General features: G+C 35.8%; 1 protein-coding gene across 1 annotated transcript in view; it reads left to right on the plus strand.

The window, feature by feature from the left end:
- Positions 1-24,816, plus strand: part of LOC124233792 (sphingosine-1-phosphate phosphatase 1-like) — a 40,113-nt gene extending 15,297 nt beyond the window's left edge. Inside the window, exons 2-3 of the mRNA XM_046650994.1 lie at positions 13,889-13,978; positions 22,376-24,816. Of these exons, the coding sequence (XP_046506950.1) occupies positions 13,889-13,978; positions 22,376-22,927 (642 nt within the window). The 3' untranslated portion in view covers positions 22,928-24,816. The remainder of the gene's footprint in view (positions 1-13,888; positions 13,979-22,375) is intronic.
- Positions 24,817-26,622: the final 1,806 nt, after the last annotated feature.

The following is a 26,622-nucleotide window of genomic DNA, read 5'->3' on the forward strand; positions in this document are numbered from 1 at the left end:
GGAATCTAACTGGTTAAAAGCCCAGCCAATAGATTTGCTTCCCCAGGGCCAAGTGTCCACGCCTGCTCCAGTAGCTGTGGTCAGAGAGCAGGATCACAAGTATGAGCCTGTCTCCAGGGCCACACTGCTGGGTCTAGGTATGGATGCGTGCAGAAGAGAGGGGTATAGATTGGAGAATATCATAAAAAGAATATACTATAAAGGGAAACTAGAAGTGAAAGAGAGAGGGTGTTTCTAGAAAAGGAAAATAGTTAATACTGTTAAATGCTGCTAAGAGGACAAGCAAGATAAGTACTGAAACTTATAGAAGACTTAGAAATTAAAAAGAATAGAAAAAGCTAGTGTTAACTTTTTTTTTGTATTTCCTTACAATTTGAAAATAATTGGGACCATATTGTACATGGAGTTTCTTTTTTTTATTTAATATTATGTGTTATTTTAAATTTAAATTTATGTTTATTTTAAATTTAAAATTGTGGTTAATTTTGTGTGTCAACTTGGCTAGGCCATGGTACCCAGATTTTTGGTCAGATAGTATTCTAGACGTTTCTTTAGAGGTATTTTTTAGATGACATCAACATTTAAATGAGGAGACTTTGAGTTAAGTAGGTTACCTTCCATAATGTGGGTGGAGCTTTATCTGATCAGTTGAAGGCCTTAAGAGAAAAAAAGTAGTCCTCCCCCAAGGAAGAAGGTATTCTTCTGGCTGACTGCATTTGGACTTGAGCTTCAACATCAACTCTTCCAACAGGGTCTCCAGCCTGCGGGTCTACATGCAGATATTGGGCTTGTCAGCCTCAACATCCTTAAAATAAATCCAATAATAAAACCAGTTCCTTACAATGAATCTCTCTCTTTTTTTTTTTTTTTTTTTTGGAGGAAGATTAGCCCTGAGCTAACATCTGCTGCCAATCCTCCTCTTTTTGCTGAGGAAGACTGGCCTTGAGCTAACCTCCCTGCCCGTTTTCCTCTACTTTATATGTGGGACGCCTGCCACAGCATGGCTTGCCAAGCAGTGCATAGGTCCTCACCAGGATCTAAACCAGCGAACCCCAGGCTGCCGAAGCAGAACGTGCGAGCTTAACTGCTGTGCCACTGGGCCAGCCCCTGAACCTCTCTTTATATGTACATATATACATCTCTTGGTTGTGTTTCCCTGGAGAACTCTAATACATTGTGTCATAAATTTTCCTAGAAGTAAGAATTCCTAGAAAAAGTTCTTAATGAGTGAAATATTTTCATATTCATGCAAAATAGTTTTTATACTACAGGGTTCTCCTTACTGTAGATATTATTAGCTCCATTTATAGATGAGGACACTGCGATGCAAAGAGATTAAAACTAGCCCATGGCCCCACACCTGAGGAAGTGGGCCCCTTTATGGGAAGTCTGCTAGCCGCAACCCTCTAAAAGCTCCCTCGCCTTAGGCAGCCGCATTTTCTCTACATGATCTTGTCCATCAGGAATTGAAAACAGGTACTGGGTTTGGGCAGGTTTCCTCAATGAAGAAGTAAATTCAGAAACTTTCATCTACCGTGTGGACTGAAGAGCAGAGAAGCTGGTCTCCAGAAAAAGAATGAAGCAGATATGTAAAGTGAAGAGATGGTCCTGTGACTGTTGAGTTTATAGTCCAGTTTCTTCTTTAAGCTCAGCCTCTTTTCTGCCTTAGGGTTCTGTGAGATACTCTGTATCCTTATAATACATCTCTTTTTTTTAATCTCAAATTTTAGTTGATTTCTGTTATTCACCTTTTTAGAGTCCTAATAAATATATGTAGTGTAAATGGCTAGAGCCAGGTCTGTGTAGCTCCAAAAATCCAAATATAATCAATAAATATTGATTTATTCGTTGTTTTGTGGTGTATGTATATATGTATGTGTGTGTGTGTGTATATATATATATACACACATATATACATTTTTTTTTCGATGAGGAAGATTGTCCCTGAGCTAACATCTTGCCCATCTTCCTCCTTTTTTTGCTTGAAGAAGATTGTTGCTGAGCTAACATCTATGACAGTCTTTCTCTACTTTGTATGTGGGACCCTGCCACAGCATGGCTTGATGAGCACTGTGTAGATGCACACCTGGGATCCAAACCCATGAACCTTGGGCCACTGAAGTGGAGTGTGTGAACTTAACCACTACACCAACAGACCAGCCCCCATGTGGTATATATAATTTTATGATAGGCATTTTTATTTATGAGTCCTTGCCCACATTTCTATGTTGTTACTATAAAATTCTAGGGGAGAGATTATTGGGTCAATGTAAATGACTTTTAGAGCTCTTTTATGTTTTGACAGAATACTTTCCAGAAAAGGTGCATCAGTTTTCATTCCACTAGCAGTATGTGAGAACAAAGCAGATATATCATTAATGTGTTATCTTTGTCATTTGTTGTTTACACTGTTCCTTGAATTCAAAATACAGTTTTTTTCTAGTGCCTGCATTTTTCCCGTATTTAAGTCACTCTGAAAATTTTAGATTCTATAAAGAGTTTTTGTAGTTGCTTTAATTGCAAATCATTCTATTGACTTCTTTTACTTACTTCAATGAATGTGAATGGAAAATGCCATAATATAAAAAATAATTCTGATTATCTGTGATAAAGAGTTAAGGAAAGCATATCGGTAAGAAAAAAACCGTTTGGTAGAATAACTGAAGGAAATGTTTAAATAAGTGTTCCTGTAATAGGATGTGCAATGAATAGATTAGATAGTGGTATGAAATTAAAAGCATCTAGGAGGTCTTGTGATCTGTTTTGAGTTTGGTAAATTTTTACTAATTTGAAAATAATGTGAAAGACTTGTAAATTTTTCTTTCATCTTTTTTAAGATCTAAAGATTTAAGTAAAAACCTTCTTATTAGTGGAAATACATAAATTCAAATAAAGCTCAACATTCTCTAGGAAAAAGAAAATAGAAACTAGGAACTGCTAGCAAACTTAAAATTATTACCTATTTTTGTAGTGATAGCAGTGTAAAGTAACAAGCATGGTAAATTGGAAGAGGCATCAGAATAGGTTACTAGAAGATACTGCTAAGCGTTTGATGCTTTTTTTTAAGTTAAGATTGACATCTGAGCTAACATCTGTTGCCAATCTTTTTGTGTGTGTGTGTGTTTTTCTTCCCCCCAAAGCCCCCCAGTACATAGTTGCATATGCTAGTTGCAGGCCCTTTTGGTTGTGCTATGTGGGATGCCACCTCAGCATGGCTTGATGAGCAGTGTGTAGGTCCGCGCCCAGGATCTGAACTGGTGAAACCCTGGAACACCGGAGCGGAGCTTGTGAACTTAACCACTCGGCGGTGGGCTGGCCCCCTACTAAGTGTTATTTAGCATCCTTGGGTCTATTTCTTTATCTGTGAAGAGAGGGGAGTGGAATTAGTATCTTTAAGATCCCTTCTACCTCTAAGTAAGTGAAATTTATACCTAACCTCCATTCTAAGGAAAACCTAAATAAAAAATATCTGAGTGATAATTTGCTTGATCTAGGGATATAAGGAATTAATTAACACACTTTATATATGGACAGCAGCTTAGTATAGTGGTTAAGAGCTCAGACTCAGACTTCCAATATTTAATTCTCAGCTCTGAAACTTAATACCTGTTTGATCTTAGGCCTCTCTGTGCCTCAGTTTCATTTAAATTAGAATACCTACCCCATAGGGTTGTTCTGATGATTAAACGAGTTAATATTTGTAAAGCTCTTAGAATAGTGCCTGGTACGTAGTAAATTGTGTGTTAAATAAGATTATTGAATCTATTAACAGTTCAGTAAAGAACAGATCCATGTTCATTTCTTCTAACATCGCCTAGAATTGAATTTTGGCTTTAAAAAATCCAGCCAGTTTGTTGGTCAGACATAAAGGAATGGCTTTGCTAGGAATAGAGGTAGACAGTGAGAGTACAGTGGAGGACGGCGCATAGGACAGATATGTGTCACTGAGAGAAGGATCGCTTACGTTGCTAGGGCAGAGGAAAGCGGGAAGAGGTAGCCCTTCCTAGTCCTCCTAATTCTGACTTTTTCAAAAAGAAAGTAGAGCTCTTATAAAATTGCTCAATTTGCCAATGTAGAAAAGATAGAAATTGAATTTTCTATTATAATGCCTTTTGCATTTTGAAAATTTCCATACTTAATTAACCCTACTCCACTTACTCTCCCAAGTGCTGAGGCAGCTCCAGAAGTGCTCTTGTCACCCCAGACTAGATTTGCTCCCAACACTGGAGATTTGAGTAGGGATTTTTAAAAAACAAATCTCCACAGAATCCACACTAGACACTGGAGAGGTTTTCTGAGGCCTTGTAGCAAGTAGGGCTAGATTATCCAAGAAACAATATAATTGTGATAAAAGGTTCTTTGAAAGGTTGGAATTGGGATGAATTAATGAATTGGAAATTGCCCGGAAGACTGGATTTACTGTTTCTATTGTTTCTAGTGTGGTTTCTGTTTCTATTGTTTCTAGTGTGGTTTCTGCAGAGGGAATCAGGAATTTCTTGTTCATCTTAACTATCTGGAAAGCTGTGGTCTGTCTGCAGCTCTAAAATGATACAAGCTATAATATGTAGCCCTTCTCTTTCCTCACAAATCCCTTCCCTATTATAGGAATTGGGAAGTAGATCCCAATTAACATAAGGCTACATCACCTAGTCTGATAGTCTTTCCTTATTGTGGTTTGTAATGTAAAATATATTTAAAATTATAATTAATATTTACATGATGAGTTCTGTTACCAAATTGATACTCTGTGATGTAAGAGTTCAAAAGAGAAACAGTAACAGCAGATGTGAATACGTCAAAACAATAGACTGGGTTGAAAATGTTTTAATTTACATTTTTATCATTAATGTACACATTGACTGTGTATGGGTTAGTTTTTGTTTTACGTATTTAAACCCATGAATTATTCTGTGTTACTGTGGAAAGTACCATGAAGGAAAACATATTATTGTGATTAAGTTTTTTGGTTTGTTTGTTTTTGCTTTTAGTATAGAAAATATAGTTTATCATGTGCTATTTTATAACATTTTTTTTAATTTGTATGCAACTTGGGTTACTTTGTTTTAGAAAATGTAAATTAGTTTCAAAAAGCTACAGAATCTTTACCTAATAATGTTTATTCTAAAACAAGCATTGAAAATTCTCTTTCCTAAGTTTACTCAAAATGATATTCAGATTGCATTTTATGGTGGATTCCAGAGATGCTCTTAGAACTAAAGGTTAATACAGCCTGGGTTTGAGGCCAGGAACTGAAAGATGCTTATGGCTTTTAACCTCACATTATCATAATGTGATACTGTAAGACTAATATCCTTAGTGGCTGAAGGCTTATGTTTACTTCATTCAACAAGTATTTATTGACTGCCTACTATGTGCAGACACTGTTGTAGTCACTGGTAATACAGCAGTGAACAGAAGAGACTGAGGTTCCTGCCCCCATAGAACTTACATTCTTGAGGAAGAGATAGATAATAATTAAAATAAATAATATTATTTTAAGTATATGTAATATATATGTGCATATAGAATATATATAAAATATGTCATATTACATAAATATATTCTATGTAAAAGATAAGGGTCTTTAATTTCTTTCAGTAATATTTTGTAGTTTTAAGTGTACCAGTCTTTTACTTACTTGGCTAAATTTATTCCTAGGTATTTTATTCTTTTGGATGCTATTGTAAATTGAATTGTTTTCTTTATTTCAGATTGTTCATTTCTGGTGTATAGAAACACAACTGTTTTTTTATCTTTATTTGTACCCTGTAACTTCGCTGAATTCATTTGTTAACTCTAGTAGGTTTCTGTGGATTCTTTGAGATTTTCTGTTTTTAAGATCATGTCATCTGTGAATAGAGATAGTTTTACTTCTTCTTTTCCAATTTAGATGTCTTTTATTTCTTTTTATTGCCTAATTGCTCTGGCTAGATCTTAGAATATAATGTTAGATAGCAGTGGTCAGAGGTGGACATCCTTGTGTTGTTCCTCATCTTGGGAGGAAGTCTTTCAGTCTTTCACCATTGATTAGAATATTATCTGTAAATATTTCATAAATGCCCTTTATCATGTTAAGGAAGTTTCCTTCTATTCCTAGTTTTTCGAGTGCTTTTATTATGAAGGAGTGTTGCATTTTGTCAAATGCTTTCTCTGCATCAATTGAGATAATTGTGTATTTTTTTTTTACTTTATTAATGTGGGGTATTAAATTGATTGATTTTCCTTTGTTGAACTACTCTTGCATTTCTGGGATAAATCCCTCTTGGTCGTGGGGATTTTTGTGTGTGTGTGTGTGTATGTGAGGAAGATTGGCCCTGAGCTAACATCTGTGCCAGTCTTCCTCTATTTTGTATGTGGGATGCCACCACAGCATGGCTCGAGGAGTGGTGTGTATGTCCATGCCCAGGATCCAAACCCATGAACCCCGAGCTGCTGAAGCGGAGTGCAGGAACTTAACCACTATGCCACGGGCTGGCCCCAAGATGTATAATACGTTTAATGTACTGTTTGATTTGCTTTGCTAATACTTTGTAGAAGATTCTTGTATCAGTATTCACAGGGGATATTGGTCTACAGTTTTCTTGTCTGGTGGTGTCTTTGTCTGGTTTTGCTATCAGGGTAGTAATGGCCTCATAGAATGAGTCAGGAAGTGTTCCCTCCCCTTCTGTTTTTTTGGAAGAGCTGGAGAAAGATTGATATTAAATCTTCTTTAAATGTTTGATGGAATTCACCAGTGAAACCATCTGGCCCTGAGCTTTTCTTTGTTTGGAGGTTTTTGATTACTGATTCAATTTCTTTGCTTGTTATAAATCTATTTTTTTATTTTTATATTTTTTAGTATAAAACTGTTTGCATCTTTTTATTCAAAATGAAGTCAGGTCCAGTTAGTGCAGATGGCCCAAGCCAATGTTGATGAAACCACAGTTCTTGGTTTGGTCCCACTCAGGCATTAGACTTCTCTCTCTCTTTTGTTTTTTTTTATTGAAGTAACATTTGTTTATAACATTATATAAATTTCAAGTGTACATTTCTCTGTAGCCTACATCATGTTCACCACCCAAAGACTAATTACTACCTATCACCGTGCACATGTGCCCTGTCACCCCTTTTGCCCTTGTATAAGTCTGTTTAGACTTTATATTTCTTTTTCAAAGATTGGCACCTGAACTAACAACTGTTGCCAATCTTCTTTTTTTTTTTCCCTGCTTTTTTTTTTCTCCCCAAATCCCCCCAGTACATAGTTGTATATGTTAGCAGTGGGTCCTTCTAGTTGTGGCATGTGGGACACTGCCTCAACGTGGCCTAACGAGTGGTGCCATGTCCATGGCCAGGATCCGAACTCTGGGCCACTGAAGCAGAGCGTGAGAACTTAACCACTCAGCCCTGGGGCCAGCCCTATACTTCTTCTTGAGTCAGTTTTGGTAATTTGTGTGTTTCTAGGAATTTGCCCATTTCATCTAGGTTATCTAATTTGTTGGGATACAGTTGTTCTTAGCTTTCTCTTATAATCTTTTTAATTTCTGTAAGATCACTAGTAGTATTCACTTTCATTTCTGATTTTAGTTATTTGAATCTTCCAAGCTTGCTTTGTTTGCTTTGTCAGCAAGGCTAAAGGTTTGTCAATTTCATTGATCTTTTCAAAGAAACAATTTTTGGTTTTGTTGATTCTCTTTATTGTTTTTCTATTCTCTATTTCATTTTTCTCCACTTTAATTATTTTATTATTTCCCTGCTGCTGCTAGCTTTGCATTTAGTTTGCTCCTCTTTTTCTAGTCCTTAAGTGTGGAGTTGTGGTTGATTCGTTTCTTCTTTCTAATGTAGGCCTCTATTGCTGTATATTTCCCTCTGAGTGCTGCTTTCACTGCATTACGTAATTGTTAGTATGTTGTGTTTTTGTTTTTATTTGTTTGTAAGTATTTTATAATTTCTCTTGTGATTTCTTCTTTGGCCCATGGTTATTTAAGAGTAGTTAATTTCTACATACAGTTGATCCTTATTATTCATGGAAGTCATATTTGTAACTTTACCTACTCACTAGAATTTATTTATAACCCAAAAATCAGTACATTCACAGACATGTGAAGAGTGGCTAAAAATTTGAGCCAGCTGGTGTACATATTCCCAGCTGAGGTTAGACCAGACGATGCTCTGCTTTCTTGTTTCAGCTGTTATACTGTAAACAAGAATCCTTTTTGAGTCTATTTAGTGCTATTTTTTCACATTTTTGTGCTTTCTCTTGGTTGTTGCACTGTTTAAAATGGTCCCATGCACAGTGCAGCGGTGATGTCTGGTGTTCCTAAGCATGAGAGGACTGTGATATGCTTTACAAAGAAAATATACATGTGTTAGGTAAGATTCATTGAGGCATCAGTTATAGTTCTGTTGGCCATTAGTTCAATGTTAATGAATTAACAATACAGCACATCCAAAAAAAGGAAGAGGAAATAAATTCACCCATTTGTATGTAAGACCACCCTAGAAAGTGCCTAAGTAGTATCTGTAGTTGTGATGAACTATGGAAAAGTGGCTGAATTTGTGGATTCATGAGAGGACAACCAATTTTAAAAAAAGAAAGCATAGTGGACAGCATTGTTGTGAGGCTGAAAGCCAAGGAAATTTAAAGTCATGTTACCCGGAGTAAGGAAAGTGTTAAACTTGTCTTGGGTAGTGCTGGCTGGCTTGTACTTTTCAAAGGCAATGCAGCATGAAAAATGTTCAACTTGCAGGAAACTTGAGGCACAATCAAGAAGCTGCAGGAGAACTTTTTAAATGTCTGCGAAGTGTTATATAGGGAAAGGGCTGTGTGGAAGAGCAGGTTTTCAATGTTGATGAGACTGTCTTGTAGAACTATTTCTCTCTTCAATTATGTCAAGGTTTGCTTCATTTGTTTTGAGGCTTTATTGTTTGGTGCATGTATGTTTATAATTGTTATATCATCTTAATGAATAAACCCTTTTATCAATATATACTGTCCTTCTTTGTCTTTTGTAACTGTTTTTAGCTTAAAGTCTATTTTGTCTGATATTTGTGTAGCCATCTAGCTCTTTTTTGGTTACTATTTGCATGGAATATGTTTTCTCATTTGTTCACTTTCAACTTATTTGTGTCTCTAGATCTAAAGTGAGTCTCTTTAGGCAGCATATAGTTGAGTCATGTATTCTTATCCTTTCTGCAAATCTCTGCCTTTTGATTGGGGAATTTAAACCATTGCCATTTAAAGTAATTACTAATAAGAAATGACTGACTTCTGCCATTTTGCTATTTGTTTTCTGTACGTCTTGCATCTTTTTTGTTTCTCATGTCTTACATTACTACTTTCTTTTGAGTTTGATTTTTTTGTAGTATACTATTTTGATTCCCTTCTCATTTCTTTTTGTGCATATTTTTTAGATACTATCTTTTGGATTACATGGGGATTACAGTTAAAAACTAGATATATTTTTAAAGTATACCTGATACTGTAAATAGATTGGGTGATAGATATGAATGAGAAAGTCAAGGATAACAAGTTGTTTGGCCTGAGGAATGGAACAATGGAAAAGCCATTTTCCAGGAAGGAGATAACTACAGGAATAGCTAGCTGGTCAGATGGGAAAGGGAAGAGAAATCAGGAGTTTAGGTTTGGTCATGTTACATTAGATGTTGACGTGGAGATATCAAGCAGCCAGTTAGATATACAAGTGTAGGATTCAGGAGTGAGGTCCCAGCTAGAAACGGAAATTTGAGTCATGAACATATGGATTATGTATAAATCCCTGAGACTAGATGAGATCATTAAGGAAGTGAGTATAGACTGGGAAATGAAGTACCTTTAGAATTAAGCCCTGGAGCCCACTTTACTAAGGAGTTGTGAAGAAAAGGGGAATTAACAAAGGTGACTGAAAAGTAGTCTGTATATATTTTATATATTTGTGATAGATTCTATCATTTCCTGGGAAAGAATAATTCTGCATAAATCTGTTTTCCTTCTAGTCACATCTAAATGAGGACAGTGGTTCTAAATGTGTTTTTAGAGACAGTTTAACATAAAATTAAAGGTAAATGTAATCTGGATATTCTTAGATATACAATAAATGTGCCAGGTGAATTGGTTATTAAGCATAATTCTTCCTCCCTCCACAGGATCCCACTTGAGAAATAGTAGTTTTATTTAGTCTATCTAGATTGCTTTAGCCATTAAGGTCTGTGGTCTTTTTTATCTGTTTAAAGTTAACTCATAAAAGACTTCTTTGATACTTTGTGATTCAGAATTCTATTATTCATTGGGGAGTAAATGTGAAAGTCATATCGTTGGAACTAGATCTGGTGGTCTCCAAAATATTTCTTTCCAGAAAAATACCTAGAGAAAATATTCTGAAGGTAGAGACTAATGGCTGAAAAAAAATCAACCAATCAATAAAACTAAAAATGACTTATTCTTTTCCCAACTATTCACTTTACTCCGGTGAGGTATAAAGGTGCTCTGGAATAGGGGAAAAGGAAAATAAAAAGGCTTGTAGTTTCTTTCTTAGCCTCTGCATCTAGCTTACTTGTATTTCTAACTTTCCCATTTAAACACCTTGAACATAACTCAATCCATATTTATTCAGGTTTATTAAGTTCAATTTCATCGTTCCTACTCAAAAACTCTCCTTTTCTCCTACCTTCTGCCCTAGCTTTTGAGACTCTACAAATGAATTTTTCTTCAATCTGTTGTGTACAAAGAATTCCCATCAATAACTTTGTCTATTTTTACTTCCTTATGGAGTCTAAGTGAAAAAAAAGAAAGAAGAGGGAAGCATAGGAAAGTTTCTCAGTAGTTGTTGACTTCTGTTTGACTCTCTTTTGCTATTCACAGTCTTCAAAAAATTCACAGAAAAATTAAACGGCCTGAGTGCCTGCTACAGAGGCAGAAGCCAGTGTTATCTCTCACCTGGATTGTGCCAACAATCTCCTGACTGGTCTCTTTCCATCCTTGATCCCTTATTGTCTAATCTCAACATAGCAGCTATCACGGCGCTGCTCTGCTCAAAACTCGGCAGTGGCTCCCCATATAACTCACACTAAAAGTCAAGTTTCTTACAGTGGCTTCTTGGGTTCTGCTTGATTTGGCCCCCATTACCTCTCTCTGCTCCAGCCACACTAGCCTCCTTGCCAGTCACATTTCCTCATTAGAGACTTTTCTGTGCCTGACCTCCTTGCCTGATATGTGTTCTTCCCTCAGATATCTGCTCAGCGAATTCTCTCACCTCCATCCAGTCTTGCCTCAAGTCTCAGCTTCTTAGTAATGCCTGCACTGACTGTCTTGTATTTAATACTTTAACCTGCCCCGCTCACACTCCCAAACTCCTGATCCTAATTCTATTACTATTTTAGTTACAATAGGCTTGGTTATGCTGTGGCAATGACTTAACCCCCAAATCTCAGCTTAACAACAAAAGTTTATTTCTCATTTGTGTTACATATTCATTATGAATTAGCAAACTTAGGACCTCAGGAACCCAGGCTGATGGAAGTTTGCCCGTCTTTTCATCTCAACATGTGACTTCCAACATCACATCTGGAGGGAAGAGAGAGTTCATAGAATGATTGAAAGTAGCGTAAGTTACTGTTTTCCAACTCATTGGCCAAAACTAGTCACATGGTCCCAATCTAACTGCAAGTGAATCTGAAAATATAGAGGAGCACAAGGACTGTTTGATGAACATTACTGTTTCTTCAACCACCTGTTCTCTTTTTATTTCTACATAGTACTTGTCACGTTTTCTTATACAATTTATATGAATTTACATATCATATAATTCACATATTTTTATGCTTACTATTTAGTACCTCCCCCCAGCAAGAATGAAAGCTTATTCTCCTAGAAAACCACGCTACTTACAGTGTCTTTCACACAAACCTTTGCTTATGGTGTTTCTGCTGTTTGTAACACCCTCTTATCTTTTTTGCCCTCTGCTCACTCTTTTTCTCTAAAGACTAAATCCTACTCATCTTTCAGGACAACTTGGATCTTACTTAATCTGGGAGACTTTGTTAACATCCTTAAACTATGTTAATTGCCCATTCCTTAGACTCCCTCTGGGCTTAGTGTATACTCCTGTCATAGCACTTACCTCATGTATGGTTACGTCTGTCTGCCCCATTAACCAAGTTCCTCATGCATATGGAAGAAGGGCTGGAGAAATAGGTAGAGCTTAGAAAAGAAATTATGAGGATCTGAACAAGGGCACTGTAAGTAGGATGGAGAAGAGATGACAGAATCAAGGAATATTAGAAGGTAAAATCAGCAAGACTTGATTATTGGTGAAATATGAGGGATACGGAAGGAATCAAGGATAATTCATGTTTCTCCTTTAGATTATTGTGTGTATTATGATGTTTCCATATGAAATAGGGAATCTGAGAGGAGCAACAAGTTTGGATAGGAGGATGATGAGTTTGGTTTGAGGTACAGTGGGTTTAACTCCATAGGGACCTGAGGGTGGAGGTATGTCCAGGAGTTGACTGTATGGTTCTCAAACTCAGGGAAATGGATAAGTCTTCAGCATGCTAAGTAGAGGTTACAAAATAAGAAAAGGTGAGACTGCCAATAACTATTAAGGGCAGAATCCTTATATAACCGCTGTTTAAGGAACAAGAAGAGGAGGATATGCTCTTGTGTGGGAGATACAGAAAAAAAAAATAAATAGTGAAAGGGGAGCCAGGAAAGTGTGATGCTCTGGAAATCAAGGATATTTAGAGTTTCCAGAAGAAAGCGATGGGCCACGTTAAATGCAGTAGAGAAGTCAAATCAAAACAACTGTGTAGGGGCCGGCTCCGTGGCCGAGTGGTTAAGTTTGTGCGCTCCGCTGCGGCGGCCTAGAGTTCGGATCCTGGGCACGGACATGGCACCGCTCTTCAGGCCATGGTGAGACGGCGTCCCACATCCCACAACTAGAAGGACATGCAACTAAGATATACAACTGTGTACGGGGGGGTTGGGAAGATAAAGCAGGGGAAAAAAACAAAAAACAACTGTGTACTAAATTCTTACCCTTCTTCTTAAAACCATATTTAATTCCCTTCTTGCAACCCCACTTCTTATTGAACCACCTTGGATTCTTACTGATTTGAACCACCTTGGCTTCAGTTTCTTCAGAAATTTGAAGTCATCAGGCGTAAAATGCCTCAAATGTGCTCCTCCCTTTCCCTTACACACTTACCCCTATGCCCATCCATCCTTTCCTCCTTCCCTCTAATCTCAGGAGATTCAAAGCCAACTCTTAAACTAGTGCCACTGAGACCAAGAGTTGTCTACCTTTTGGGTTTTTTTCCTTACTGTGGCTTTCTGCTCCCAGTATCCCACCAAAATTTTTCTCGGTAAGCTTACCATTTGAAATTTTAGTAGGGGGGAACAAAGTGGAAAACAAATTACAAAGTGTTGCATATTGAATACGAGATGGGGAAGTGCCAATGGAAATTGCAGATAGCAGTCACTAATGGAAGTGAGAGAGAGATCACGCCCAGTCCTTCTCCCCAGGGAAGTGAAGGCCCTTCGTGGACCAGATCCAGGCACTATTCCAGAAGTGCTTTCATTTTGGAGCCGTATTAAAAGTATGTCTCCTACCTGTTTTTCTTCTGTAGCAAGCCAGTGATTGAATCTTTACTGTAGAAGCAAAGATGAGTCAGCTCCCACAATGAAGAGTGTAGAAACATCAGATTTTATTCATTTGTTCATTTGTGCAAAAGTATTTCTTGAATGTCTGCTGTTGGCTATGCCTAGGGTTACGTGCTGGGAATAAAATGGGGAGTAAAAACATATAGTTCTTGTTTCCGTGGAGTTTTATAGTATAGTGATTTGTTTTTTATTTGCTTGTTTATATTTAACCTAATTTATTTAACTAATTTTACCTTTTTTCCCCTTTAGTATCCTCTTATATATGGACTGATTCTTGTTCCCTGCTGGTGTTCTCTAGTTTGCCTAAGTAGAATTTACATGGGAATGCACTCCATTCTGGTAAGGAAAATATTGTGTTCATAGAGTTTTATTTTTTTCTAAAATTGATAGGCAATTTTATACTTTTTAACCATTTGAAAACTTATATGAAAACTAAATCAGAAAATATAGTTATTGTAAATCTTTCGTGTTTTGCAAAAATATTAACATGATGCTGTCTGAAGTTTTAATATCATAATGATGTCTTGCATAGAAAGAGTTCCTAACCACCACAATAACCAAGGAGTATACTCAGGATAACCCTTCTCCCTCCTTCCAGTCTCAGTTGTATTTTCCTTCTCATTCTCTTCTGTGCTGAGTCAAAACCAACCATCCGAATACAGAAACCAAGGAGAGCCCTGCTTGTTCATGAGGACCCAGTGACTAGTGGCTAAATGAATTTAAACGATCCTGGTGCCACTTAGATTCACATATTAAACTCTAGTTTTTTCCTCTTTCTGAGGAGTATTTTAGGGCTAACATCAGATATTTTATTTTCAAAAGCAGCAGCACAGGGACCCTGCACTCCTTTCGGCCACATCTATCCCCTTCCTCCTCCTCCATCCCTGTTCACCCTCCCTCAGTCCTGGCCTGCTTCATCTCTAAACCAGGTTACTCCAGCAGCTTCTTAATGAACAGCCTTCCTTCCAGTCTGACACTGCTCCCTGCAGTCTTCAGTCTCCTGTTACAGTGTTCTTCCCAAACACAAATATGATGCCATACCGAATGACTTACGTTTCCTCAAATGTAAAGGGTTTTTCTTACCTCCATGCCCCAGGAATGCTGTAACCTCCGCTTGGAATGCCCTTTTTTCTCTCTTAGCCTAGCTAACTATCCTATCCATTCTTTAAGAATCACAAAAATGTTCTTATCTCCTAAAAGCCTCCTTATATTCCCTGTCTTTCCTTTCTCAAGACTGGTTAGGTGACTCTTCTCCTAGAACACCCTGAGCATAATTCTGGCACAGCACTTGTCCTAAACTGCCATTCATTTTTTGGTTATCTATTGCTCCCACTAGGTAATAAGGAACATGAGAAAAGTAAGTGTATGTTTTCTCTCTCTATCCTTTGCATATAGTGCTGTGTTTCTTAAGACCTCTATGAATGTATTATATATTATCTTGTAGATAAAGGATCAGAAAAAAGGTGGAGAAATATGAATTAATTCCTGGAATCCAAAATTTTCTAAAGGGTTATATCGAATTTTTCTTATCCTTAACAACTTTCACTTTTAGAATTTTCTACTCATAAAAATACCTCATTAGCTTTTGTCATACTGTAGAAATATTGGGTTTCTATTTCCAACTTAGATTGTTTGCCTCCAGCAGCTACCCCTTCACTAGTAAATTTCCAGAAGTCTCAAATACTATGTTAATAAGCAAGTTATTTGTTTGACTTTTTATAGTTATTTATATTAATATAAATTGTGAATTTATGTACAAATCTTTCTAACTAATCTCTACCAATTTTATAATGAGACTAAGTATCAGTTTTATATCAAATCTAATATTTGTCACGGGACAATGTTGTCCATCATTGTGCCTTAATCCTTTCCACTCCTAAAAGTTAATTTCTAAAAAACTACCAAATGGTTATGCATCTCTGAATGATAAAAAATGAATCCTCATATTTCTTAAAGGAAAAAATATTAAATAATATTATCCTTAGATCCATTATCATCAAAGAGGAATAAGAATCTGAATACGTTGAATATATAATCTCGAAGATGCTCTTCTTTAAAAAAAGAAATGTTTAGTGGATTGGTCAAATATTCAAGCTGAGTTCAGTTCATTTTTTATATCCTGGAAAATGTCTATTCTTGAATCAGCTGGACTAAAAACAATATTGATGTATTCAAATCATGAGTCTGATAACTCTAGTCCTTTATTCAAAAACCATCTTGTTGCATAGAACGTTTTATCAGTGTTATTCAGACTAGCTACTGAATTTTATGTATAACATTACAAATTTTTGTTTTTCTTTTCAAAGTAAAACCACAGATGACTTGCAAGCATGGTTATGATTCTGTGTTATAACAACCGTTTGTAATCAATAATATATCATCACTTGATAATTGATATATGAAATTGTACCCATAAGAAACCCATGTGTTTTTTGTTTGTTTTATTTTATTTATTTATTTTTTGAGGAGTATTAGCCCTGAGCTAACATCTGTGCCCATCTTCCTCTATTTCATATGTGGGATGCCTGCCACAGCATGGCTTGCCAACCGGTGCCATGTCCGCACCCAGGATCCGAACCGGCGAACCCCAGGCTGCTGAAGTGGAATGTGGGAACTTAACTGCTGCGCCACCAGGCTGGCCCCATACCCATGTTTTTTACATTATGGGTCTAATATATTCCCACAATTTTCACTTTTTCCTATATTTTAATGTTTCACTAATTACCTGCATTTTGAACTATTTTCTTTTTTTCTTTTTAAAGATTTTATTTTTCCTTTTTCTCCCCAAAGCCGCCCGGCACATAGTTGTATATTTTTAGTTGTGGGTCCTTCTTGTTGTGGCATGTGAGATGCTGCCTCAGCATGGCTTGATGAGCAGTGCCATGTCCACGCCCAGCATCCAAACCAGCGAAACCCTGGGCCACAGAAGCGGGGCGTGCAAACCCAACCACTTGGCCACGGGCCTGGCCCCCTTGAACTATTTTCTTAATCATAATTTATATCTTCACTGTGTATTGTGAGGTTAGTGTGCAACTATAGGCAGAATGTGCCCTAGAAGTTGCTAAGAGGTGCTTGGATACCATATTACCCAAGCTGATTTCTTCATTAACATCAAGAAGAGAGTTCCAGTAATGTGTTCTAAATAATTTATAATGAACACTTCATTAGGTATTTGCCATATGCTTTGTTTTTATTGTTACAACACAAAGAGCCACAGCTTAGTTTATTTTTAACATCTAACTACTTTCCTAAATTGATTTTCTTAATTCCTAGAAAAGTAGGGAAGAGTTACTATATCCATCTTTTAAAACATTTATTATCACACCTACCTCTCAAATTTAATTTCTTAAAACACAACTGATTTTTAAGTTACTATGTTGAGCACTTGTCAAGTTACTGTTTTGTTTCTACATTAGTAAAATTATGAATGTTGTAATTATATTTACCCAAAATTGCACTAAAAGTTTATATGTCTATATATGGAAAGTCTTTTTAGAAAGGTATTGTGAGAGGGCTGTCGCCGTGGCACAGCAGTTCGCCAGTTCGGATCTCGGGTGTGGACATGGAACTGCTTGGCAAAAGCCATGCTGTGGTAGGTGTCCCACGTATAAAGTAGAGGAAGATGGGCATGGATGTTAGCTCAGGGCCAGTCTTCATCAGCAAAAAGGGGAGGATTGGCAGTAGTTAGCTCAGGGCTAATCTTCCTCAAAAAAAAAAAAAAGGTATTATGAGATTATGAAGTAGTATGTACCTCTCAAACCCACTTTTATAATAAGAAATAAAAAACCAACTAAATAAACTAAAAAACCCCAAAAACATGTTAAAGAGAAACATCTGGAATAGTATACAGTAAGAGTTTTAGTAGTGGTTATTCCTGGGTAATAACTGCTTGTTATTTTTTATTTTTATTTTTTGAGAAAAATTAGCCCTGAGCTGACTGCTGCCAATCCTCCTCTTTTTGCTGAGGAAGACTAGCCCTGAGCTGACATCTTCTTCTAATTTATATGTGGGACGCCTACCACAGCATGGCTTGCTAAGCAGTGCCATGTCCACACCCGGGATCTGAACCAGCGAACCCCAGGCCACCGAAGTGGAATGTGTGAACTTAACTGCTGCACCACTGGGCCGGCCCATGCTTGTTATCGTTTATCTGTATTTCCTAGTTTTTCTATAGTGAGCAGGTATTAAATTTGATTTTTTTTTTTGGTGAGGAAGATTGTCCCTGAGCTACCATTGAGGAAGATTGTACCTGAGCTAACATCTGTGCCAATCTTCATTTATTTGTTGTATGTGGGACACCACCACACCATAGCTCGATGAGTTGTGTGTAGGTCTGTGCCCAGCACCTGAACCTGTGAACCCTGGGCTGCCGAAGTGGAGCACATGAACTTAACTGCTACACCAAGCCTGCCCCATAAATTTGAACTTTAATTAAAGAAGATAAAAATTTCAAAATCCATCCTTAATAATGCCTTTTTTGTCAAAAGCAATGCATTTCAAAAATATATTTTGTTGTTAGAAACTCTGTTGGCATCAGTGGCATATTGAAATTACAAGCAGGACACCTGAAAAGTGTTATAATTTAAAAAACAAAAACAACCCACTAGGAGATGACAGGAGTCCTGAATTCTAGTCCCAGCAAATTACTAGCCTCTCTAGTTCTATTTCCTCATCAGGAGAAAAGAAAAGGAGAAAATTCCATATTTAATACATAATAAATATTTATTGAATCTATGATATTTGATATCTTCTACCATAAATTTGATGATAACCTGATTATAGCATTCAAGTGTGTAATTATTAACTTTTAGAGCATATAAGTTATTTATAATTAATAAGTATCTAAAATTATTTGCTAAGTTTCTTTTTGGAAAATTTGCTACTTTGAGTTCTTTTTGTTACTTTTAACATTAATTTTTCTTTATTGCATACTTTGTGCTATAATGCTTAAAACCACTTAGTTGTACATTTAAATGTTATACATTAAATTGATATCACAATAGCCACTATGTTTATGTCCTGAACTCCGTCATTCCTTTGTTCTGGTTCTGTTGCATGGAAGTTCAATATACCTTTACTATCCAGGTGATATCATACATAATTAATAACTCAATCAGAAAAGGAGGCAGATTTGTATAGAGTCTTGTAGCAATCTAAGTTTAATGTTCATGGAGCTATACATAAAAAGTACAGGACAAGAAATACTGGATGTTTTATGTCACACTGAAACATACTTCCAAAAATGTAATTGATATGCGTTGTCATTTTAAAGAATTCTTAATGTTAACGTGATCAAACATTAAAAAGTCCTAAAAGTGATTTAATTGATTAATTTTTTCATTTTTCAGGTACTGTAAAAAGCTTTTTACAGGAATGATGTACTTATATCTATAATATGAAAGAAGTTTTTTTTTAAAAAAAGAAGTAACTGCAGAGCTATTAACTTTTTACTTAACCTTAGAGTAAATATATTATGTATGGTTTTATATAAATACCTCATTAATTGTCATTTATTTAAAACATCTAACTTGGTACCCATTCTGTATGAGAATTACAAGGCTCAGAATACTTCTACATTAGCATGTAATTTAAAATTTTGAGTCAGTCATGAAATTTAAATGAAAAATAAAGTAATAGCTTTTGTCCTGGTAGCCAGAATGCTATGGTTACTTTCCGAAACCTGTGCCTTTAATCATAAGGTCAGGAAGAAAGGGTGAGATAGCACAAAGGGAACCTCACCTCATGAAGTGAAATTATTTGACACTTATGGGTCTGAACTCTGAAGAATCGACGTGTGGCAGTCACAGAATTTGAGATCTCTATGCAGAAGTATGATCGGAGTTAGGATTGCTTGTGGAATCTTTGAGTGATTGCAGTAAAATTCAGTTAACCAGAACTCTTAGGTAACTTTTAGTACGTATCATTGAGTTTTCATGAAAGACCTCATGTTCAAAAAAAGTGGGAAATTTAGTTTTCCTTCACTCCCCAATATTTAATTCTGAGATTATTCATTTTTTTCAACAGATGTATTGAGCACCTTCAGTCTATGAGATTAAATGTCTAGTTATATGAGCTTAGTCCAATTTTCTTTATTTAAAAACTGGTTAATTGAGGTATCCATAAACTTTCATCAAATTTGGACACTTTTGAAAGGGAAAAAAGCCACTTTTAATATTTATTCTGGAGACTAAAGAGCAAAATGAGATTGTCCCAAGCCTTATCAGGGTGGTTGTGAGGATGAAATGTAAATAAATGTAAAGTATTAGAATACTGTTTTTGGTACAGAAAGTAGTAGTATTCCCTGAAGATGTCTTTAGCCTAAATTCAAGAATTATGTTTCATCTGTTTCTTGTACAGAGTTCTTGTCAGGCAAGATTATATAGTCAGTGTGATGAGTCTAAAAAATTACTTTAACTATCTTAATTTAACTAACTAAATATTTATTGCCTGCTTAGTGTGTGCCAGGCACTGGGTATATGTGTATAAATAAGATAAACTCTCTGCCTTTGAGAAATCACAGTCTAAATGTAATATAAATATGTAATGCAGTAATTTTCAACCAGTGCTGAACAACAGAATCACTAGAAAGCTTTTTAAAAAAAATACTGATGTGCCACTCCCACTTTAATTCAATTAAATCAGAATGTCTGAAGATTGGCCCAGGCATGAGTATGTTTGTAAAGTTCCCCAGGTGATTTTAATAGGCAACAAGGGTTGTAAACCTTTGGTTTTCTGGGAGAAATAGACAAGCAAGGAAATGGAAAACAGTGTGGTAATTGTAGCAGGTATGTAGAGGATGCTATGGAAGCCAAAAGGAGGACATTCTTTATTATAGAGTAGGAGGAGAAAGTTTATGGAGGAGATAGACACCTGAGCAGAATCTCAGAGGGTGTGTGATAATTTGCCTAAAATATAGGTGGGAAAGGTAATTCCAAGATAAGGGAAAATGGAGTCTATAAATTCATTATGGGATCCGGCTTTGAGGCTTAATGATAGGCAGAAGGCAAACATGGGAAGTGAGGAAGTGGAGGCAGTGAATATGAGCAACTCTTTTTATATATTTTTCAGTGATAGAGAGTAGATCCCAGGATTTTGTTTTGTTTGTTTTAAGGTGGAAATTCTGGAACATTTTTGTTCATGTCAGGAATGATTCGGAAAGGAAAGTTCTCTAAATGATAGCTTTTATTTCCTCCAGTAAACCATCTTCTGTCTACGCAATTGTTCATGCCTAAAACTAGCTTCATCTTTGATCCCTTTCTTTTCTGCTTCTCTCCCTCATTCAGTCCATCACCAAGTTGAAGTTGTCAACTCTAATTTTAAAATATTTTACTAAATCCATCCATGTACTTCTCTTCATGTGGATACGGACCATGTCTAGAGTGAACCACTGCAGTAGCGCCCCACAAGTGTCTCCAGTGGTCTCCCATCATCCATACTTTCCCCCGTAATCCATTCTCTACACAGCAGATGGAGTGTCCCTTTACGAATATCAATCAGATTATGTTACACTCCTACTTTGGAATCCTTCAGTGGTGCCCTATCACTTTTATTATTTATTTATTTTTCTGCTTTTTCTCCCCAAATCCCCCTAGTCCATAGTTGTATATTTTAGTTGTGGGCCCTTCCAGTTGTGGCATGTGGGACGCCGCCTCAACGTGGCCTGATGAGCGGTGCCATGTCTGCGCCCGGGATCCAAACTAGCGAAACCCCGGGCCGCCGAACCAGAGCGCACCAACTTAACCACTCTGGGGCCAGCCCCTCCCTATCACTTTTGAAATAAAATCTAAACTCTTACCCAGCCTACCCAGGCCCTACATGATTTGGTCTCTGCCTCTCTGTCTGTCCTCATGTCACATCCCTCTTCCCTTTGCTCACTATTTGAGCCATCTGGATTTCTCTCAGTTCCTGGAACTCACTAGGTTCTTTTCTGCCTCTAGGCTTTGGCACTTGGTATTCCATCCACCTGGAACACTTTTCCTTACATCTAAAGACAGGGCGGACTCCTTTTTGAAATCTGGTCTCTGCTCAAGTGTCACCTCCTCAAACGGGTTTCCATAATCGCTCTAATAAAGTTTTTCATCATACTATCCCATTGTCCTATTTTAGTTTCTTCATAACATTTATTATAACTATCTGAAATTGTAATATTCATCTACTTTTTTACTTACATGGTTATTTTCAGTCATCCCCACTAAAATATAAGCTCTGTCACAGCAGGAATCTTGTCATTTTTTTAAGCAATACATCCTCAGCACCAAAATACTGCCGGCACATGTAGGTACTCACTAAGTGTTTGTTCGGTGAGTGAATGAATGAATAGGAAAAGGAAGCTACCCAGGCTTTGTATCCTCTTTGATCATGGAAATATATTTAAATGCATGAAAATGAAGATGGTTTCTTTGAAAAATAAATATATTCTTTATCCCAGAAATCAAAACTACATAATTTGAGCATAGTTTATTCAGGATTGGAATATAAATTTGTCTGTAGTGTATGTGTAGTTAATTTATAGAAGGATAGAACTTTGAAAACACAATTCTTTTATTATCATCAATAAGTCCTTTTATTATCATTAAAACAGTTTTTAGTACCTATTATGTGGTCAATTAGTACAGTTTACTTTGAGAATCTGACATATTTTAAAAGTTTCTATCAACATTTGAAGTGTGAAATATATGTTTTTTTAATGTCAAAGATAGTATTATACTAAACAGCTCTACTTTTCTTTTTTCCCAGGATATTATTGCTGGATTCCTATATACCATTTTAATCTTAGTTGTCTTCTATCCATTCGTCGACCTGATTGACAACTTCAACCAGACTCACAGATATGCTCCGTTATTCATCATCGGGCTTCATTTAGCCTTGGGGATCTTTTCTTTCACTCTGGACACCTGGAGTACATCCCGAGGAGACACTGCTGAGATTCTAGGAAGTGGTGCTGGAATTGCATGTGGATCTCATGTCACCTATAACATGGGTCTAATGTTAGATCCTTCTCTGGATATGTTACCTCTAGCTACACCCCCTATTACTGTGACTCTGTTTGGAAAAGCCATATTGCGGATCCTCATAGGGATGGTATTTGTACTAATAGTCAGAGATATAATGAAAAGGATCACCATTCCTTTAGCCTGTAAAATCTTCAGTATACCATGTGATGATGTTCGAAACGCTAGACAGCACATGGAAGTTGAACTTCCTTATCGATATATTACCTATGGAATGGTTGGTTTCTCTATCACGTTTTTGATCCCTTACATATTTTCCTTTATTGGTATCTCTTGATGGAGAAATATTGTTTATGATAAGAAAGGAGGGTATCAGTTACTGATATCTAAAAATGTATTCTAGTTAAAAGCCAAATCAGAGTTAGGCTTTTGCAGGAATTAAACTTAAATAATTATTTAAGTAAATTCATAAGAGTCAGTGCATTTTATCATTGCACATCCAGATATTGTTTTAGGTGAGCTGAGCTTTTTCAACACTGAGAAAATGGTAAGTGCCCATTTAGAGTGTTCATGTAATATTTGGAGAGTTGTGTGCTGTTATGGATTCAAGTTATATATAATATATATTAAGGTACATAATATACAATTATGTATCTAATATATGTTATGTATAAAATAATGTACCTAAGTTTTTTAAACTGGGGGGTGTATTATAAAATCAAAAATAATATGCAAACAGTTGGTGCCTGTGTATTTGGACTTAATACAGGTATGTTGTTATTAACAGATATATTTAACATTTATTTACTATGGGAGCCGTTTCCTAATTGAATTGCATAATTACTAGACCAGAATTCATATGCTACCGCATATTGTTTTATTGCCTGTTTTTACACTGCCATCACCTTTCATGTTACTCATGATGTTGAACATGGGAGGTATTTTTAATGGACCAAATTTTCAGAAAAGTTAGTGTTTGGATTCCTTTTATTTTCTCCAGTTCTGTACACTTTGTTGAATGTATTTCATTTGCAGTTCTTATGTACATCAGTTTAATAATTCAGGTACTGAATTTTAGTGCTTGCTAATTGTGCCTTTCTGTTGCTGAATTAAGAAATGCCATGTACTGTGATATAAAAATGAGATGCTGACTATTTAAGTTACTCATAATCAGGCAAATATTTTTAAAATATATGTCAAGCTAACAGGGCTAGAAGCAAACCCCCCTCAGTCTTTAGCTGTTGTCTAGATAGAATGTGGAATGGGCTAAACTTTGTCACAAATTTATTGGGAAGCTAAATGGATAAATATTTCCATTTTTGTAGGTATTTTTCTGTGCATTGTCAGTTATAGGAACAAGATATATTTTTTTGTACATTGTCTTGATTGTTTATACTGCAGGTAGATATTTCCAGTGAATGAAAATGTAATTGAAATTTGTAGATGGGACAATGCACATGCTTCATATGTAAACAAACCATTTTTCTAAATTATTTGGAAAGGATTGGATTTAGCAGTGTTACCTTTTAATACCCATTTATTAGCTACTTAAGATAAATTATAAAATCTAAAAGTATCAGTATTTTGGATCCTATTATTTTTTCAACTTTTTATTATTTTCACAGTGGAAACTTTGGGTATAGTATTAAACTATTCTTGATTCTGTCTGTGCCTTTATATTTTGAAGTGTGATTGTAATTAGGTTAACATTAAGTTTATTTGTAGTAAGTTTTTCATAAAGAAGAGAATTAACTTTCCATATAAATGAGCATTAGGTATGCAATTACTGACTTTTGTGCAATATCTGTCTGATTATCCAGAAGTAATCACTTAAGATGTTTCTATTTTGGGCAGCATAACTATTTGAGCTCATATTTTTATAATTCTGATTGAGAACTTAGGGACATGGTAATTTTTACCAATACTGAATTCAATAATTTTAAGTAAAGCAACTAAATTTAGGACCTTTACCTATTAGTTAAAAGGAAACCAAGGCACTTAGGAACATATCGGTACGTTGGAAACTGTGCAAAGAACTTTTCTTTCAAAATGTGTTTAATGAATCAAATTTTAGAGTCTATTTCCCATAATTTGGGTCTATGCTATGTTATTAATTTTTATGTCTAGCTTAAAAGGTATTTGAAGATATTCCATTTCTTTGTGTTTTGTTTTCTGTCCTATGATAGTTCATGCTAAATGTATTTTAAAATAAAAACCAAATTCAAGATTGAAGGATGTCTGGTCTTGTTTGCTTTCTGTGCATTTGTATCTGTATTATCTGGTGGAGATTATACAATATATCTAGGATTTTCATTCTAGCAGGCTTTTCCTCTGAAGCATTTTATTCAAAATCAGTACTGTTTTCAGTAACAGAAGACATTGAAGAAATCCTTTAAGGTTCATGCTGACTTTAGGCTCCATTTATGATCATTCTGATATTGTGCTTTTAGTGAAAAGTTTCATAATATTTATTTTTAAAAATTATGCATAAAACATGTTTCAGTAAAATTTGTGGCTAATAGTATTGTAGGTAGTTGACTGCTAATCCATTAATTAAGGAATTATAATACTAGGAACAGGTACCTTTTCAGGCAGAATAAACATAGGGACATTTCATTTTGTAATTTTAAAATGCCATGACATGTGAATTGTAAAAACTAGGTCTGCCAGAAATACATTATAAGACCTAATATAAAGCAATGCTGCTACAGTAGATTTACATAATTATTTTTACTTTATTTACCAGTTTTCTTTAGAAGTAATATGTATTAAATGTGTCTTTCAAAGACAACATAAAAATTAATTCAGTGATATGAATATAACTTAAAGGCAAATTTTCATAAAACATTTTATAAATAAATGCTAAAATGTTTTTGTTTTAAATATATAACCAGACAGTTTTATATGGCAAAGATTTTTTATTGCCAAAGCAATTTCATTCTTGTTAACAAAGAATGTTTACCCAGATTTAAAAATCAAGCTGTTTAATCTGGACATCAGTAAAAACCAATTCTTAAAATTCACTTTTATAGGGATTGGCCCCATGGCATAGTGGTTAAGTTCACACACTCTGCTTCGGCAGCCCAGGTTCATGGGTTTGGATCTCACGCTTAGACGTACACCACTCATCAGCCATGCTGTGGTAGCATCCCACATATTAAAATAGAGGACTATTGGCACAGATGTTAGCTCAGGGCTAATCTTCCTCAAAACAAAAAAGAGAAAAATTGGCAACAGATGTTAGCTCAGTGCAAGTCTTCCTCAGCAAAGACAAAAATTCAACTTTATAGTTGAATTCGTTTTTCTGAAGAGAGTTTTAGTTGTTTGCTGTGGAGATTTTTTTGAGAAAGAAAAGAGGCGATAGTTTGAGAAAGAGTAATTGAACATAGTGGATATGCTAGATATTTTGTTGAATTTTGGTTATCATCCAGTTCCTTCTGTAGTATACATAAGTTAAAAAGAAAAAAACTTCTACACTTGAATTTTAATTGTAAGCTATAAATAGCACAATAAAAGTAAGTTTTAACATGCTAATTGTAAAGGACGTTTTAGAAAACTTCTTTTTTTTGGTGAAGAAGATTGGCCCTGAGCTAACATCTGTGCCAGCCTTCCTCCATTTTGTATGTGGGATGCTGCCACAGCGTGGCTTGATGAGTGGTGTGTAGGTCGGCACCAGGATCCAAATTCCACAAACCCCAGGCCGCTGAAGTGGAGTGCACACACTTAACCACTACACCACAAGGCTGGCCCCTAGGAAGCTTCATTTTTAAGCCCACCAAACCACTACAAATCTTTCTAAACAAAGCATTCCTTCCTTGTGAGACACACAGGAGGGAAAGTTCAAAGAAAAATAAACATTTTTGAAATAAAAATGTTTACAGAAATAAACACTTTTTAAACCTCAACTAGCTGGTATTTCCTAATTTGTCCTTCTTTATTCCTTTTGTAATTTTTAGTCTTGGTGCATTTTCCATGGATGTCTAAGCACCCCAGCTCTAGTACTGCAAGCAACAGGATATGACAGCATATCTA

The sequence above is a fragment of the Equus quagga genome, unplaced genomic scaffold (assembly GCF_021613505.1).
Source record: "Equus quagga isolate Etosha38 unplaced genomic scaffold, UCLA_HA_Equagga_1.0 226_RagTag, whole genome shotgun sequence".
Taxonomy (NCBI): domain Eukaryota; kingdom Metazoa; phylum Chordata; class Mammalia; order Perissodactyla; family Equidae; genus Equus; species Equus quagga.